Source organism: Cygnus olor, chromosome 17 (assembly GCF_009769625.2).
Source record: "Cygnus olor isolate bCygOlo1 chromosome 17, bCygOlo1.pri.v2, whole genome shotgun sequence".
Taxonomy (NCBI): domain Eukaryota; kingdom Metazoa; phylum Chordata; class Aves; order Anseriformes; family Anatidae; genus Cygnus; species Cygnus olor.
The window spans coordinates 9090391-9109209 of NC_049185.1; the positions used below are offsets into that span (position 1 = coordinate 9090391).

The 18819-nt window shown below is 50.8% G+C and overlaps 1 protein-coding gene across 4 annotated transcripts in view; it reads right to left on the bottom strand.

Annotated features, from left to right (window-relative positions):
- ULK1 (unc-51 like autophagy activating kinase 1) overlaps positions 1-17773 on the bottom strand; it is an 80058-nt gene extending 62285 nt beyond the window's left edge. For all 4 annotated transcript variants that reach the window (XM_040576614.1, XM_040576612.1, XM_040576613.1 and 1 more), the window contains exons 1-5: positions 17005-17773; positions 16344-16436; positions 16215-16256; positions 1347-1379; positions 577-613 (exon numbers count right to left, since the gene is read on the bottom strand). In XM_040576614.1, coding sequence (XP_040432548.1) covers positions 577-613; positions 1347-1379; positions 16215-16256; positions 16344-16436; positions 17005-17094 — 295 coding nt within the window. In that variant the 5' untranslated portion in view covers positions 17095-17773. The remainder of the gene's footprint in view (positions 1-576; positions 614-1346; positions 1380-16214; positions 16257-16343; positions 16437-17004) is intronic.
- Positions 17774-18819: the final 1046 nt, after the last annotated feature.

The following is an 18819-nucleotide window of genomic DNA, read 5'->3' on the forward strand; positions in this document are numbered from 1 at the left end:
AATTAGAGGGCAGAATGGATTGGGAAGCTTACAAGCATCTCATTCAATCAGAAGCAGTGGATTTGCATGTGCTGCTTGTGGAAGTGCTACAGGAACTACCTGCAAAAATGTCAGAGGAGTCAGTGGGAAAGTAGATGTTGCAATGAAATATAACCATGCGATTATCAAAATAATAATCGAAGCAGCACCATCACCGCTCAATAAAGATGTGCCTCATGTATACCAGAGAAATATCCTGGAAGAAATCTGAATTTTCCAAGATAATTTTATCCTAAAAGAAAGATTATCATCAAAAGCAGGGATATCAAGACTAGCTGTAGGACAAATGTAAATTTAGCTTTTAATCCTTCATTTTTTGCCATTTGCAGGCATTATTTCCCTCAAATAAGCAGCCTGAAGTATTATCCAGCTGACTCTGAATTCTAACAATGAGACCAAACTTTGTTTAACCATGATGCAGAGCCACATAAGAAGGGAGATTAAAGGATGATGTCAAACCCCAGCAACTTTAAGGAGTGAGAACCATCAGTGATTCCTTACGAACACAGAGGATACTCTCCATGCTGTTCTACTTACTGTGAAGGTAGTCTGCCAGGTCACCACCATTGCAGTACTGGAAGCAGAACAGAAAGCTCAGTTAATGCAAAGCAAATTAAGGACTAAAAACTTCAGTAAACTTCACCAACATTGCAGGCTTATCGTGGTATTTAAAAATAATTATGTACATCAAAATATACATTCAGAAACTGGCAGAAAAAAAGATACTCCAATAGCTTCCTCTTCTGGCATATTTGCCCTACACGTGTACATCCATGTACATGCACAGAGAGAAAGACAAAACCAAGAAAGAGCAGAAAGGTCACCACTTGAAGACCACCAGGAAGCTGACTAAGGAAAACCTGGGAGCAGCCATAGCTGAAAACTAAAATTCCCCACAGTATGTTCCACATCACTAAGGAAAGGTCAACAAGACCTCAGAGCAAAGACTGCAGAAGAAAGAAAACATACAAAAAGCTTTGCAGCTATACTGCGTGGATAAAATGTTCTTTCCATGAATCTTTGAAGCAGATACTATCCCGTAATGCTCATTTGACCCTTGAGGTAAGGCATCCAACTGATTAAACCTCTGCCAGCATGACCTTCTAACAGCAGCAATATAAAAAAATCCCACTGCTGTCTTCACCCACACTGTTCCAGTTCTCAAAGGTATGCAGCTGCAGATTAGATTAGCAAAAGCATCGCAGGTGAGACTGAGCAGAAAGCACTCCTTGTCTAACGGACTGGTCTGCTTAATCCAAGGTAAAGATGAAAAAAGTTGAAAAAATGATAAAAAGAAAGACACTCACCTCCATAACCAAGTAGACAGAATTTGCCATCTCCTGGGGAAAGAGAAAACAAAGATTTATGCATCAAAATATTTCACATGCATTACAACTGCTGTATTCTTTTAAACAGTTGAACTCTTCTGTACATGACAGGCTTAAGAGAGGGAATGAACTTCGTTACAGATCGATTCCTGGAGGGTCCCCTGCTTCTTAAGAATCAGGTATTTCACACCAATTTAAGCACGTTATTTCTTTCTCAATGTGCACCTGTTTAACAGAGCAAATCTGCTGTATTGTGGCTTAGATCTTCGTGTTCCTTTCTGGCTCTTGGGATTAACAGCAGAATGCAATGCAGATGCCGGTACGTTATTATCTTAAGAGTCTTAATCGTTTCCACATTTAACGCTGCCCTTTATAGCAGCTATTCCGCATGAGCAGCTCTAGTCTGAACGAAAAGATAAGCGCAATGCGACTTTGGGACCTGCATTTCAACCCCCATGGATGAAAGGTGCTTCAGAGATCCATCCACCTTTGATTTCATGGAGGGGAAAAAAAAAGAAAGAGAAAGATCTCAGCTTCCTTCAAGCTCAGAACATTTGGCTACGCCACAGCGATACAACAAAGATGTTTCTGAGGATGTTTCTGAGTAACCATTCACCAGCTGGGCCCTTGCTCCATTCTAATAACATTACACATTGGGAAGTCAATGCTTAACTGGCTGCGAGGTGCTCAGGCTTTCATTTTAGGTCTCACATACAACCAACAGAACACAGCACGACTGCCCATCTGACAGCACTGACGCAGTTCGAAAAGGCAACATCAGCCAACCAGTTCCTACACGTGCGTTAACAGGGCGCTAATGAAGGTGAGAGCCTGCTATTAGTGGGTACCTAAAGCTTTCTGGATTATTATGCGGTCAACACCAACCAAGTCCAGACCAAACGCCTGTCTTCCCAAAGTTGTTATCGGTGCTGCACTGTGGTGTTCCTTCCAGTCCTGAAAGTTATCCCCAGCCCTAGCTGATCGTCCCCACCGGCTCCCTGGACACTGGAAGCATGATCGTGGCATACCCTACAAGCACACCCTGCTGCAGAGAAGAGGCCCCCAAGCCCACAGCACCAAGCAGCAGGAGCTCTGGGGTCCGTGCAAGAAGCAGAGCTGCCTAACCAGTAGCAGTGGAGAGCAAATGTGCAGACGGCCAGATGTTGCAGCCCCGGGTAGACCAAGAACATCTAAATCCTCTTGAACCCGAGTGACAGAGGAGCAGATCCACTACAAAGAAGCTCGTATGCTAAAAGCCCTTCCTAAATGCAAGGCCCAGCCCCGGACAGAGCAGGCAGCAATTACCTGGCTGCAGAGAAGCACTGAAAGCAACGGTGGAGCAAAAGACTTCGCTGCATTTCCATAGCTCCAGGGCAGCATGCCTTTACTTACAGGCTGTTTAGACACCTGCCTGATTCCCCTTGGCAGCCTGACTACAATTTCAAAGAGCCCCACATCATCCTTCCAGCACTTCAGTTTTCCAGCAGCCTTCGCGGTCTGCCCTCAGCTCCTTTCATCTTGCTCTGCACGCGCAGGACTACCTCCCGTCAAGCCTGTACCAAACTGACCACCTCTGCCTGGAGCTCTGACTGCCTCCCATCACCTCTCCTGCCGTTCTCTTAACCTCACAACACAGGATGCGGGTGCTGGCAGGCTGGCTGGAAGAGCGCAGAGGGCAGGGAGACGAAATTCCTGCCCTGTGAAAGGCACGAGGCACAGCTGTCCACAGCCACCGTCCCCCAGGAGGTGCACGCAAGCGCTGGCAGCCCAGCAGCCTCATCTCCCACAGCTTCCCCGGCAGGACGGGCTCACCAGAGCCAGGGCTGGTGCTCCCTGCTCTCCCTGCTGCTCTCACCAGCTGAAATTTTGAAGGTCTCCTCGTTTCTCCGAAAAACAGTTCCCTGCGATGCTTCAAAAGGGCGTTTGTTGTATTTTCACCCATGGCAAGCACTGCTTTAACCAGGCCTTATTTTCTCGTTCCTGCATTTAAAGGCAGCACGTGTGTGTTATCTCCTTCCACACGTGCTTCAGATGAAGTGACAGACATCCAGGCCTGTCACTTCTCCTTGTGCCACAGCCCCGTACGCACCGTGCGAGGCAAGGACACGCAGCACCGACACGCAGCCGGCGGCACCACCGCTGTGCCTGCAGGCCGCGGAGCTCAGCGCAGGGCAACTTCCAGGCACGGAGGAAGTTTCTAAAGCAGGGTTTGCAGCCTGCACCGAGTTCATCGCTGCCACGGCAGTATTTTGCAGAGACATCTTGCTGAACGTGCTGGAGTCACAGCAGCTCAATACCAGTAACCCATTAATATGTACGGTGCCAGCAGGGCTCGGGGAAGCCTAATATATTATCGCCTGTATAGAAAATGAAGAGGAAGTTTAGCTTAGACAAGCTAAATCCAAAAGATATTAGTAATAACTTCTCAGCTATTAGCTAACAGCTAATGTACACTGCATAGCTCGGTTGTTTTTCCTCTGCGCTTTATTTAAAGACTCTGCAAACACACATCATAAAGCAAGTCATTGATTTTTGGCAGCCAATGTGCACAGTGACGGGGTTAAATAAGGACCCAGGCAGGCAAGGGAGATTCTCTGCCTGACTGCCCTAGCAACAAAGCGACCCCGCTGGCTGGTGCCTTTATCTCGCCAGCCCAGGGCACCGAACCAGAGGCAGTGCCTGATGGGCAGCTGGAGGAAAAGGAGGTGGCTCCCCCAGCCATCCGCTGGCAACAGCACCCTCTGCCAGCCCAGTCTTACTAGGAAGCCTTCTCCGCTGATTAAGGTTAACACAAGCCTCACCAAACTTGCCTTCAGTACCCCCTGGTTCTGGCGGAACTGAAATCGCCTTCCTGTGATTTGGAAAAACGCCTGCAAGTGAGAACTGGAAGCGTGGCATTCGCCAGGGCTACACGCACATTAACAAACAGCAGAAACCACGAGAGCACGGCAGAACAAAACAACCGGTGCCCAGATCCAACTTCAACACCAGACACATTTATTTCAGGGGGTTATTTTGCAGCGGTATTTTGCCATGACTGTCAACCCCCACAGTCCAATACTGCTGGCACCGGTGAGCGCCGTACTGGAGCCCACCTTCGCACTTCGGGGCTCGCTTCCCGGATAGATCAGTAGGATTTTTACCACCAGAACTAAACATTTATTTAAGGAAGGCCCTCTGAAACAAACTCATCTTTGGAAAAAGCCTTCAGCCAATAGCTTACTGTGGTTACAAAGGAAACACATCTAAAGAGACTTCTGGTTTTTCAAATGGGCTAACCGACTTCTCTCATACCGGCTGAGCAGCAGAAACTATTTTTCTTTTCCTTTTTTAATCCTTCCACAGTCCTTACTGTTTGTTCATTAACAGAACAAGGAAAAACACACTGAGCCAAACTTTGCAGGCTAGCCGACTCCCTAAAGAAACGAGATGCCCAACCCGCTCGTTTCCACATCAGAAACGAGAACAACATTACAGTTTGCTGTATTTCTGCGGAGGCTGATGTCCAAGAAGCGCTGCAGACAACTCACTCTGGACTCCTACTCGCCTGTGCCAGCCCCTGCAGCCAAGGCCAGCCCTGCCACCAAACAGGGAGCGGCACAGAGGCGACCCCCCGACTCCTCTCATCACAGCGCAGCAGCAGAACCCTGACCGTGCTCTACAGCAGCACCGACGGCCTCTGCCAGAGACATCAAGCTGATAATTAATCAGTCTGGATCACTGCCTGACTCGCAGCTCGTACAGCAGAGGCCTCAGCGATGAAGTTACAACTTAATTGAGTGTAAAAACAGGCAACAGGCTCTACTGCCTACAAATAACACACATCTGCTGATGGAGGAAAAAGAAAAACTTCATTTAGGAACGCAGCAGCGATCACCCCAGGACAGCGCTTTGTTAAAATCCCTCGCTGAGGCACCGCGAGGGACGGGGTTAGGGGTGTTACGACCCAGCAGTGCTGTCTCCAAAGCGTTCTCTCCACCCATCCTGGAAGGTGGCATGATCCTCTTCTTGGAAAGCCTGTGTTTAGGTGTGTCCAAAGGGAAGCATCTGGGTGTACCCGCAGTTAGTCATCCTCCTACCACAGCTTAAAAAGTCCACGAGAGGAAACTTCCTCAGAGAAATCCTCCCCTGCGCTCTGCCCCAGCGCCTCGCCTGCTACCAGATTTAGAAAGATGCTCAGGAAGGGAAAAGCGTTTAATTACACAACGCTCCAAAACCCTCGCAGCAGTGCTGTATTTCCACCCATCTGTGTGGGACCAACGTTGTAACAGATGCCGGGGTACGAACTTGGCAAAAAACGGCTTCCACCTCACCTAACTCGTCTCTAGGAGGGCTGGGGGAGCAGCAAGAGGACTCGGAAGATGAGCATCGCCCTGCTGGTGCGCCCCTGTGCTGCACACCGCTTGGCTGGCTCGGCTGCTCCTGCAGAGGCGTGTGGACTCAAGCCCTCAGAGCTGCTCTTGTTCCTCTCCTGAAGAGAAGCACGCTGCTGCCTGTTTACTTGGCCTCCCCCGGTGAGATTCCTGTTCTGCACCTCCAAGAAGATCCCCGCCGTGTGCTGCCTGACACCGCCTCAAGCGGCGCCCGCAGCAGCTGCTAAGGGAAGATAATTGCCACAGAGACCTTGGTGAGCAGGGCCAGGCCTCACCGATTGTACCAACCTACCAACAGAAGCACGAAATGAAGCTCGGGGTCTAACCTGGCAATGGAAGATAAAGGGGACACCAACCGAAAGCCACGTTCTACTGCTTTGAGGTTTTTATTTTTGTAAATGCCACTTCCCCTGCTTGCTGCAGCAGAACCTCAGCACCGAGGCACGCTGCGTCCTCCTGTCCCGCCAGCGGGATCTCACGGAGCTGGTGCCCTTTTGATGTACGATCTCTATTTTCTGTTCATCCCTCTTCTGAAAGTGGCACTGAGTTATGAACACCAGCTGTGGCAACAAACCTTGCTTTACAGGAACCACCTGGAAAAGCCTTTAGCTAACATCGTGGCTCCCAGGCCGGCTGGGCTTGGGGACAGAACCTGCTGTTCTCAGAAGAAAGTTTCCGAGCAATAACGCCTCTCAGTGTTATTTCACTCCGGCCCAGAGCTTGGCTCAAGCAGGTTAACCTCTGAAGAGGAAAACGTTCATGCTATGCAAGGATTATCTCTTGACGCAACTATCTGAACGGAAGCAAGATAAAAGACAATAGTAACGTTAGTATGAATTGTGGGAGCACCTACCAATGTTCACCCTTAGCAAAAGGGATCTAAAGCAAATAGCTGGAAGATATACATATGGCTCTTGACCTCACACAAAGAAAAACATCTCAGAGCCTATTGTGCTTCTGTTCTCTTGCCCTGCTCCTTCTCTTCACTCCCTCTGAACCTTATTGATAAAGAACTCAGGAACACTTCAAACAGTTTCTTACTCGGGAAACAATTAATTCAGATGAAGGAAGAGAAGAAGAAAGCACTCGTTTGCCACAATACAATCTCTCCTCTGCATAGACACGCCATCACAAAGTGCTTCTTACACCCAGACAAGGCTGTAAGGCCAGACAAAAAAGCACGTTTCAGGACAGTGCTTTGGGATTCAAGTTGTGCAGCCAGCGAGGTCCTGCCCCAAAGCGAGTTAGCGTGTTGCAAGGAACAAGCGGTCACGTTCCTCTTGTGCATGGGCCACGCTGCAAGTCAGAAACTTGGGGCTGCAGTAGCAGTCACACACGCACAGCCCGGTAGATGGTATGCAAGCAGCAAATGCCATCGTGCCACGGCCTACTCAGTATCTCTGCCTGTTTTGGCAGATCCAGGTCTAGCAATAAAACCTGCTGCTGCTGTCTGGAAAGCGTTGTAACGAGCTCTGCAGAGTCAGCAGATCCGTGAATTCCCAAGGGAACGAGGGCTCCCAGTGTCCTCACACAGACCCTAAGGCGTCAGAGGCAAGGCCCAGGGCTGACTGACTTCTGCATCAGCTCTCGACTACGTTCTGCTCCCTACAGACCTGACAGCTTGCTCCAGGATTTGGAACGCCAGGCAATATATAGGGCAATTAGAAAGGAGGTCCTGCAGCACAGCAGTGGTTTATGGCCACCTCGCTGAACGTGGATATTTGTAGGATCCTGAGAACAACGATGCAAAGTGCTACACCCCCACTCCAGGCACTACAGTATTCTCCGCTGATGAAGCGGAACTGTTTCGGGATGGTCATGCTTCAGTGTGGATTAAAAACAGCAGGAAAGCCATCATCCTCTGGTTCTGCACGGGCTGCAGGAAGGGAGGAAAAGTACTTCCCATACAATCACATCCCCCTGGCAACGGTCCTAAAGTCCGACTGCGTGACCTTAAAAAATGGACAAGGCCCTGTCACGTCCAGGGACATAGTGGGTGTGCCGGCCAGCTAACACCACCGCAGGCAAACGGCAGGATGGCTTCAAGAGACCCGAAGAAGCTCCACCATCCCCTGCCACTAACACGGGCTTTCTGCAGCTCCCTTCGAACCAGGAGCTGCACCTCTCTTCTGTCTGCAGTACCACGGCCCCGCCGGCTGGCTGCTGGCTCCACGAAGGTTCGGGGCCTGCCCCGAGATGCAGAGCCCTTGCTGAATGACGGATGACTACCACGCTCGGGAAGCGCCCCGACAGGAAAAAACGGCTCTCCTGCAGGGGCACGCCGGGCCTCCGCAGAACAAACGCTGCAGCAAGCCCGAGCTGAGCTGACGTTAACCACGGAAACCAAAACACAGGATCGCTGTCATAAGAGGAGAGAGACAAAGCGGCAGGTTCAACAAGTCACAGAGCTTCGAGGCGAGACCGGAGACGTGTGCCACAGCAAATTAAAGGCTCTTGCTGCGGGGACACTGAGGAGCAGTCGCTTCTTACAGCGCTGTCTGGGGGCGATGCTGTGTCACCCGCGCTGCCGGTGTCCCCGGCTGGCCAGCTCTCGGGGAAGCCCCAGGGCCTCAGGGCGTGCAGTGCAGGTCAGGCTCCTGCTGCACAGCCCAGCAAGGATGAGAGAGGGGAGAAAAAAGCAGCAGAATCCTGAAAAGTCGGGACTTTCTGCCATGGAGCGGGAAGCGCAGTTACCCCTTTGCTAAGGGGGATAAGACCTGGGAGCTTCTTTGAACTAATTGAGCATCTCTCTGCAAGCGGCAATGCGTTGTGTTAACGCCGTCAAGAGAAGTGACTTCAAAATCCTGAAAGCAACGATCCAAATACTGACGATCCAATTTGCTTTTCTACATTTATTCCTCATCTCCTTTCCATATCACAGTCACTTTATGAAGGGCGCATTTAAGGTTTGTTTCCCCATTACCCCAGGCTCGGCCACACGCACTGCAAAGAAATCCCCGCGCACCGTAACGCTGCCTTGCACCAGCCTACGCAAAGCACAGGGGCAGTGCTGTGGATCGAGGCAGACAACGAGGCAGGCTACAAGAACAGGCTTCTCCACGGATCTGGCATCACGCCGAATGCTTCTGCTGGCATCACGCTCGCTGAGACATCCTCGCTTACCGAGACACGCTCAAGTACGAGCAGAGCCACTCCGTCTGAAGCTGGATTTTAGAGCCAATGAACGCAGTTGTGAACAGCGTGGGTGTGTTTGGGATTTGCCATCAAAAAACTTAATCTGATATCCCGCAGGAGATGATTTTTTTTTTTAAATGCAACTGTGGGAATTAGAGGCCCAACCCCCACTGGGTTTCTTAGGGCAGATGCGTGAGCTGGCCTTTGAGAGCCTTCTTCTTTCATATTCATTTATTTCATACTTCATTTACCAGGTTTAGGAAAGCCCATATACACTATCACAGCACAAAGGTGTTATAACAAGGAATTTAAAGAAAAAAAGTGAGTTTTCATTCAAATAAAAATTATCTTCATTTATTATGAAAAAAATCCAGCTACCAGAAGCCAGGTAACACGGGCTTGAACCTGCAATATTTCAAAGACAAAAAACGCAGAGTATGTTTTAACAGGCTGGCTACAACCGCCAGCTAAATTAAACATACACGTATGTGTCAAACACAAAAAAGCCTCCAAAGAGAAAGTTACTCAACTGCCCAGTTGCGTGTGCAGCGTTATCACGAAGCGCGCACACACACAGAAACAAACCACACGCTTTAAAGCCGCTGAGCGGCACCATCTCGGCTCTGCCTCGCACCACCTCACGGCCTGGTGCGGCTCCCGTGCTCCGGGCATCGAGCTGCCTGGAGGCCCATCTTCTCCCGGACACGGAGGATGCTTCGCTAAACAGGAGCTCTAATGGCTTGCAATTCGGCATCTTTCACTGCCCACAAGCGAAGCGTGCTGTCTGGCTGATCGCTAGCACGCCAGCTGAGCTGACCCAATTCCTCCTGTTACTCTGACGCTAGGAGACAAGCCAGGTGTTCTCGCAGCCAGACTGAACGTTTTTGCCCTCAGCAGCCAGTGATGCAGGATTTGATTCATTTCTCTCAATCCCCCACCTTGAAACAGCCTTGGATATCAAAGCAAAGGCAGCTTTGAGATCCCCACTTTGCGTGCGGAGAGCACCCTTCCACGTTTACAGTGGTATTTAAGGCCTGCACATCATAAAGCAGGAGGCATCACGGTTAAAACACCTCTTCGCTATACTCTAAGCGCAAAGAGGCTCTAAAGCTATCTGTTGGCAGAGATTTTTATTGGATTCTGCTGTGGACATTTCTTTCTAAATTTCTCAGAGAGGAGCCATAACATCTGGCAAAGATAATTAAGACGGCTTCTCTTAAGCAAAGTAGATTTAACTGCGCTATACCTGAGGAGCGCTGCCGCCTTGGAAGACCACACCATTTATACTCCCTTTACATCAGGTTTGCCGTTTCGTTGTGCTACATGAACACAAGCTAAATCAATTAAAAAATAAAATAAAGAAATCCCCCAACAATGAAAAACCCACACGCAAAAAGTTTTGAAACAAACCCACGAAAACCCACCCTTATACTCCTGACTGTGCAGATCAAAGACCACCAGCTGTTGGCCACCCCGGGCTCAGCTTTTCACTCCCTGCTGCCCTGTGCTGAAGGCTGCCTGCCTCACAGAGGAGCCGTGTCCTCTTCAGAGGAGCAGAGCTTCTCTAGCAGCTTGCCCAAACCAAGGGAGGCACCCAGCTCAACCTCCTACCTTCAGCACTGGCCCTCACCCTTGCCGTTTGCTAGTCTGACCGTTGTGCAAAGGCTTTTTGGTTGGTATCAACATGTGGGATGGCATGGGGTGCAGAAAAGAGAAGAAGGAAGACACATGAGAGTGAATTAATTACTCTTAATTCTCTACACACGCTCGAGCATTAAGATGAGCCTTTGCAACGCACACTTTTATTGCAATTTCCTGCTTTAGGGTTGAGTCCAATCCGGTCTCAAAACTAACTGGCCTTTGGTTTGGACCTACAAAAATTGGGAAGAAATTCGAGCAATGGTTCTCCATCTGAATTCAGCCCCACTCAGGCATTGCTCGGGGGCATTTTTCCCCTGTCAACACAATTAGAAAGCCCCTCTCGCCATCCGCCTTCCAAATCTCTACCACCTTGCTTCACCCACTCGAACCGACCGCGTTCGGTCATCACGAGGACTCGAGCAGTGGAAATTTTCACGATGGAAACACTGATGAAGCTTAAAGAGCAGCAGCATGAATAGCACCTCAGCCGCTACCAGAGCTCTGCTGTCCAGGCGAGCACGACAGCCTACCAGTTTCCGATTACTCCTGGGAAACATTCCTCAACGGGTCGGTACAGCCTGAGTAATGCTACCTTCCGCGGCAGCTTCGGAGGCTATTGACCTTCCACATCGCTGGCTCCCCCATGACATCGCAATCACGTGAGAAGGACACAGGTATGTGCTTTACATACAGGATGAGCAAAACAGGGATGACCATTTCAGAAATGCAACCAGACCACTCCCTCTAAGAAAAGCCCAATGACTCCTCTAAGGTCTATATTTAGTGGTCAACATTTGCTAGATGTTTGTCACCTGCGCAGTGGAGTACCCAGCTAACGAAGCCAACATCAAATAGAAATGTAAGATGATAAAATGTAGTATAAAATACTCTACTCGCCATAAATGTAGCTATTTCAATTCACTAGACTCTCAGACCTCACCCTACAAGATTACTGGCAGAGAACAGATGGATTTTCCATCCTTTCCCCTTCTAGCTCTAAATTAGGCCGGCCCAGCCTCCAGTAACAGCGATACCCTCGAGCAGATGCGAGGACGCTGACAGAGCAGGACAGCAGACACCCCATTCTCGTCCGCAGCACAAACAGGAGGAGGATTGCCTGGCAGCGCTCAGAGGAGCCTGCACTTCACACCCACTCACGAGGCAGCTTGCCAGCCTCACTCAGGGACGGAATTAAAACAGGATTTAACCAGGCAGCCTGCCTGACCTCAGGAGCGTGATCTCCCAGGCACAGAGGGCCTCCTTAATCATCCCAAGCGTCACCGTGGAGCCCCGTGTCTCCTGCGACACGGCACCTGAACGGTAGTGCCCGAGGAGGAGAAGATCCTGCGTTAGGTGGCACGAGCAGTGGCAGGGAGGGAGGTGACGCTGCAGCAGCACTGATTCATCCACCACCAGCTCAGCAAAGCGCTGCAGCAGAAGCGAGCGGTGCTGGAGGGCACGAAGGACGCTGCTGCTCACGGAGCCGTGCCAGGGGACACGAGGTGGGGACTGGCGGCTAAGAGCTCTGTGTCAGAGGAGGATGATGGCGCAGGGAGCACAACAGCACGTCGCAGCCCAAACAGCCAGGATCCTGTTGATCAGCAGGACTTTTATAGAAAGCAGCAACAGAATGAGCCCGCTAGTACTTGGCCCCAAAGACAAACCCAGGGCTCCTGATCATTCAGCCACAGAACCTTTGTTCTGCCACCTTAACCCTTGGGTACAAGGACCGCACTGCAAGGACTCCCTGGTCTCTGTCGCCTCTTCGGGAGCTCGAGGTGATACAGTCACCCCAGCAGACATGTTTTTGGTGAGACTTCACTGCACGAGTGATTTAAGCGTTCCTCCGAGCTCATTCCCAGCTGATGAGTACAATGAGCCAGCTCGACATAAAATTATGGAAAGCAGACCCTCAGGTAACCAAGGCTGAAATAGAAACTCAGCAGTTCCGTGCCCTACGTGGTGTTAACAACTGCATTTCTACTTCCCACCCATGGGGAAAAAAAAAAAAAAAAGCAATACCCACAAAAGCAGTCATGGCTGGGCTGTTTTAGGAAGCTCAGATCACAGCACACCACTAGGGAAGATGTGCGGGTAAAGTAATCCTTCTTCCCATTTCGTGCAAGAAAACACTTTTTTTTAATATCTAAAGCATGATTTATGTCCACAAATAGAGCATTTTCTGAAGGCCTTGAGCAGCTGGGCTGGGGTTGCTTTGCCCTGCGGTACTGGAATAAACCCACCCCTGTACCAACAGCTACACGTGAGATCTTCAGTTGGCACCTATTTAACCAAGCTGCCTGGCGGAGGAAGAGCACGGGCGGCGGCAAAGCCTTCAGTGTCAGCACGCACGAAGAGCTGAGCTGGTTTTGAAATCCATGCTCTAAGAAACCTTTCCCAAACCAAATCCTCATACAATGGAAGTGAACATTTGTTTCCTTGTTGTCACTGATTTCCACCTTAAAAACAAGATCTCAGTCAGCTATCCTCAAAAAGAGTAAAAAGGCTCCTGGTCTCCAGATGTCTCTCCGGATTCTTGCGCTCCTCTCGACCGCTGCAGCCTGGAAACCCCAACTCCAGCTCCCCTGCAAGCCAGCTGAGGAGCCAGCACTTGTTCAGTAGCAACTAACACACCCTGCACATGGAAGGTTTTTACTTTATGCCAAACAACTTCTGTGCCCAGGAGGGATCTGCAGCAGAACTCCACACAGACACTAAAAGCGTAGCACTTTTAGGAGAGCAGTAACATATGATTTATCCTCTCCTTGAGCAGGGGTTGTCTCAGTAGGCTCCTAGACTATTCACAGCACCTCTCGTTAATACACGAGCACATAATAATGGGAATATGCATATTTCATTTTGTGAGCCATTCTCATTTAATGATGCTGCTCTTAGGACTCTGGCGAGGGGATCTATAAAAGTCCAGACACCACACTTCTCTGCATTAAACATTCACCAGGATCATTTATTCCTAGGAAGCATCTTATTTTGTCACTGTGTATGAGACAGTATCACTAAGACCTATGAAACAAGAAGGAACACAGCAATTTTCTGCAAATTGAAGGATAAAATAAATGTGCAAGGGTGTGAGCTGCTGTCAGTACAAGGTATCAGCTCTGCAAGTGCCTGTCTGGGGCAAATCTGGCATCACATCAAAAACCTTGATGTATGGGGCCTGGTTAGCACTAGCTTGTAACCAGGAAAACGCAGAGAGCATCGCTGGGTGTAATCGCTTGCTTACAGCCTCTGTGGTTTTGGCAACCATTTCCTTGTGTGTAAGGAAGATGCAAGTAAAAGTTCAAGTCGCTGCTGAGAGGAGGTGCAGAGGAAAGAAAGACAAAATGCAAGATTGAGATTCACAGCAGCTGTTTTTTCCTTTTTGCTCTGCGATGTTGTAATAGCAGAATAAACCTCTCCAGTTTTAGAAAGCCTAGAAGTTAAGGGTTCCCAACACACTCTGAAGGGTAAACATATACACATCTATGAATGAAGCAACCCATCTCCTGTCAGAAGAGGGGTAGATAAGTAGTCTTTTCCACAAAGTAAGGAAAGGTTGGCAGAAGGCGGGCTTCCACCGAACTGCACTGCTACCTCTGCAGACAGTTTACGCGTACAACTCCTGAACACAGAACAGGGCCAGACACCAGGCATCACACACACAACCTGTGCAGGTGCCTGATTACAGACCAGCTTACACCAGCGGGGATTCCACACCCTGCTAGCACTATGTAACATCCCTACTCACAGCCTAAGTCACCTCACTTTGTCCAAGAAACCAAATTACCCAGGTCATACACAGAGTGTCTGACAACGCTGGTAGCTAAACGTACACCCGGGCATGCCCTGAGCCCAGGGCCATTCCCAGGTTTCTGGTTTGTGGCATCTTACACAGCCTCTTGCAAACACCTCACCAGGCCATGCTGCTACACGCAGAAGTTAACTAAAGCTCATTTGCCATCCTATAAGGAGAAAAATGCATTGCTGCAGTTATGAGTTATGAAATCATTCCTTTTGCAGGAAATCTTTGAGCTGCTTCCCATCAGGCAGCTACCTGAAGCAAGGAGAGTTTAACACAATATAAAGGTTCTGAAAGGTGCGCAAGAAGTAAATCCAGCACTGTCATGCTTCGTGCAAATGCACACTACAGAGGAAGAGCAGAAGCAGCCACTCGCCCTCTCAGCTGAAGAGTTACAGAATAAGCACACTTAGGCATGCAGGAAAGGAAAATGAAAAAAACAGAGATCCTAAAGCCTCGGATGGCCTATGCTCGGAGGGAGGTTCTACAGCCCTGTGCTATTCTGCAGTGTGCATCAGGCCAAAGGCAGTCACTGCCCTGGGTCTCTGCAAGGCCAGCTCTACAGCGTGGTTTGGGAGCAGAGAACAGGTGGCCTCCCACCCAAAGGGCATTTCCAAGAAGCGATCCTGTTCCCAGCGGCCTCACCTCCCTCCCAGAAAACCTAAAATCCCCCACGTCCACCCGCCTCCAACAAAAACAATGCCAGGCACTCGGCGCTTTCCAGGAACCCGACCCCAGCGGGCCCCCGCAGCACCTCGCCATGACCCTGTCCCCGAGGAGGGGGGCACAGGGGGGACGCAGCCCCCCAGGGGCACAGAGCCGGGGTGACACAGGCGGACTACAGCACCCAGGAGGCACTGCGACCGGGCTGCACCGTGCTGCGGGTGACGTGAGGCTGCCCGAACCAATCCACGCAGAAGGAGGAATGTCAACAAACACGGGCCTCGTGACAGGGACAGGGCAGGCAGCCCCCCGACACGGGACCGGTGCCTACCGGGGTCTGGCATGGGGTCCTGGGCCCCCAGAACCCAGAGCCATCACTTGCCAGTGCGAGGCCTCGGGGTAAACAGCGCTGCCGACGGGCTGCCTCCAGCCCCTGTGACCACAAACAGAAGGGTTCCACTTGATGCTGTTAGATCCTGCAGTGTTTTTCTTAAAAAGCATCCCTAATGCTGGAGAAAAAAACCTCACGCCACCAGGCCACGCAGCAAGTTAACCAGAAATTCAAGGAAAAAAAAAGAAATGTCATTGGAGAACTTGGGTTTCAGAGTAGATCAGTTTTAGCCCCTTAGATTAGACCTTTAGAGCTGACTTCGAAGGAAAAAGCAGCTGTGGGAAACCACAATAATCTAAAAACGTCTGCTGCAATTTTTAAACACTTACAGATTGCCACAAGGACAACAGAAAAATGCAAATGAAAATCCTCAGGAACTGAAGGCAATCATATGCTACAAAGTCATGGTCACACTATTTCTACACTGTCCAGGAAAATTAAATTTTCTTAGGCATATCCATAACCAAGGAAGAAAAATAAAAGGCAGGCGTGCCCAGAGTAACTCCTGTAATTTTATTTTATTTCTAATGTTTTGAGAACTTCAGAGCTTCCAGCACAAACATATTCACCACACACTGCATTAGTATCCTGGGAACAGGAGTTCCCACCTCAACTCCCAGCTGCTTAAGTTTTATTGTCCAGAGCACAGTTCATACATGATCTGCTCAGCCATCTTTGTCCACCTTTTCATAACTTATGAGGAGACTTTTTTCCCAGAAAATGTTTGATTACAAACTGTTAAATTACGCTGTTAAAAAAAAAAAAAAAACACCACACAACAAAAATCCAAGAACTCCATTCAACCTCTCCCAAATCTAGAAAGCTTTAACATAAATGAATGTATTTACCTGGAAGTCATACAAGGCAACAATGTTTTCATGTTTCAATTCCTAGAAAAAGTAAAACAAAGACAGTAAGTTAGGAGCAACAATGGGCATAGAGAACAAAGACAAGAAAACAACTCTGTCTGCCTTTACCTTAAGGATTTTAATTTCCTTGCCCAGCAGTGTCTGTGATTTTGCAAGGTTCTTCTTGTTAATGCATTTCACAGCTACTTCCAGCTCAGGTTTCTGAAAGTGAAGAAGTGCACATGTAATTCGGAGCTAGATGTCAGTTTCACCATAAATGTACACTGGGATAAGCAGCCTCCTAACAGACTGCAAACACTACAGAAAGAAGCATCCTGCAGCACCACAAAAGGCCTCCACTTTCTGCCCTGGTGCATATCCCTCACTTGTTCAGACTTGCCCTCTCCTGAATTACACTTGCCAGACCGAGGAGAAAATCCCAAGGTTTGGGGTTTTGTTATTACTTGATACGACGGTTATCCTCTTGTTTAATCGCTAGAAATAAACACGCCATGGGAGCCACGGCTTATCCCAAGCCCTGATGGTGGGAAATCCACAGAAGGATCGCTTTCCTTGTATTTCCCTGGGAGCCACTTCCCCTGCTTTCGGAGGGGCGCAGCGGAGGAAGGCCAAACTTGGCAGAATAAGAACCCAAAGGCAAAGCGGGGCGCCCCGTGCCCCCCGAGAGCCCCGGCAGCACCGAGCCCTCCGTGCCCAAGTTCAGCCGGGGGGGGGGGGGGGGGGGGGTAATAAAAATTAATAAAAGGGAGAAGAAGAAGGGCTCGTTCACCTCTTTGTGCCTGCCTTTGAAGACGACGGCGAAGGCTCCGTGCCCGATCAGGTCCTTCCTGCTGAACTCAAACTTTCCCACCGTCTCCATGGCGCTGCCAGGGCCGGCGGGGCGAACTTGAGGGCTGGAAAGCGACGGTGGCGATGATGGTGGTGGCGGCGATGAAGGAGCTCCCTTTAAAGAAGGCTGAACCTCTCCCGACCCGGACGGGAGCGCGCAGCCTGCCCCGCTCCCGAAGGGCAGTCAGGAGCTGGAGGCCGGCCGGAGGGGGGTAGCCCCGGTGCTGTCAGCCCCTCGGCAGCTCGGCGTCTGGCTCCTCTCCCCCACCTCGCCTCCGTCCATGGGCTGCCTCTTCCTGCACCAGGGCCGGGCGCTGCTCATCCTCGGCGGCGGCGAAGGAGCCGGCTCCTCAGCAGCGGGCCTTCCCCATGCCCTCCTCGGCACGGCCGGGCGCTGCTCCTCGGGGCGGCCGCTTCAGGCGCCTCTCCCCATGCCGAGCCCCGGCCCGGCCCGCCCGGCAGGCGCGGCTTGGCTCCGAGTCCACCTTAAGCCGCGCTCCACCTTAACCCCGAATCCACCTTAACTCCGCTTCCACCTTAAGCGCTCGCTCCACCTTAAGCGCAGATCCACCTTAAGGGCCGCCCGCGGCCCGCCGCCCCTTCGGGCTCACCCGCGGGGTCCCCGCCGCCTCCCCGAGCTCCGCCGCCCGCTGCGGGCCCAGACAAAGCTCTGCGGAGCGCGCCGCGGCTCGGCCCCCACACACGGCCGCGGCCCCGGCGGCGCAAGCGCGGTGCGCGGCGCTGAGTCGGGGGGGGAGAGGCCGGCACGGCGGCGGCGGCCACCTGAGGCGCAGGGGGCCGAGCCCGGCGCGTTTAAAGGCGCCGCCCGCCGCCGGCCCTGAGTCACCGGCGGGCCGCTGAGACCCCCCCCTGCACCGCTGGGGGTGCCCCCCCCCCGCTCGGAGCTGGAAGGCGAGGGGTTTATGCTGCTGCCTGCCAGCTCCCCCCCGTCCCCCCCCCCCCCAAAAAAAAAAAAAAAGTCTTTCAGAAATGTTTTAAATAACTAAATAAATGAGTTTCCTTCCCCCTCCCCAATAAAAGTCTTTCAGAAATGTTTCAAACGGCTAAAAAAATGGCGAGTTTTTCAAAATTTACCACAAAAAAATCGCTGCGGGGGCGGTGGCAGTCCCGCCTCCCCCCCCAAAAAAAAAGTCTTTCAGAAATATTTCAAATGACTAAAAAAATGGCGAGTTTTTCAAAATTTACCACAAAAACGTTGCTAAGGGGTCAGTGTCAGGGTCCCCCTACCTCACCCCCCTCACCGCCCCCCAAAAAAGTCTTTCAGAAATGTTTCAAATGACTAAATAAACGTTGAGTTTTTCAAAATTTACCGTAAAAACGTCTCTACAGGGGCAGTGGTGGCAGCCTCCTCCCCCCCCCCAATAAAATCTTTCAGAAATGTTGTAAATAACTAAATAAATGGCAAGTTTTTCAAAATTTACCGTAAAATCGTCTCTGCGGGGGCAATGGCCAGGCGCACCCCGAGACCCCTCTCCTCCACAGGCTGCCTGCGCTGCGCACAGCGGGGCCCACTGCTGCTGCTCTCCGACATCCTCCGAGGGCATCAAAATGTCCCTCAGCTCCACATCCAGGGCCGTTTTCTAGCTGCCACACCCAGTCCCCATCTGCATCCTTATCAAAACATAAAAATCAGAACACATTATTCCAGCTGCAGAGACAGCCGTGCGTCTCGGGCAGCACTCCTGTTTGTGCCTTGCAGCGTGGGGTTTGCTTTTTGCTCAATTGTGTGGCATCG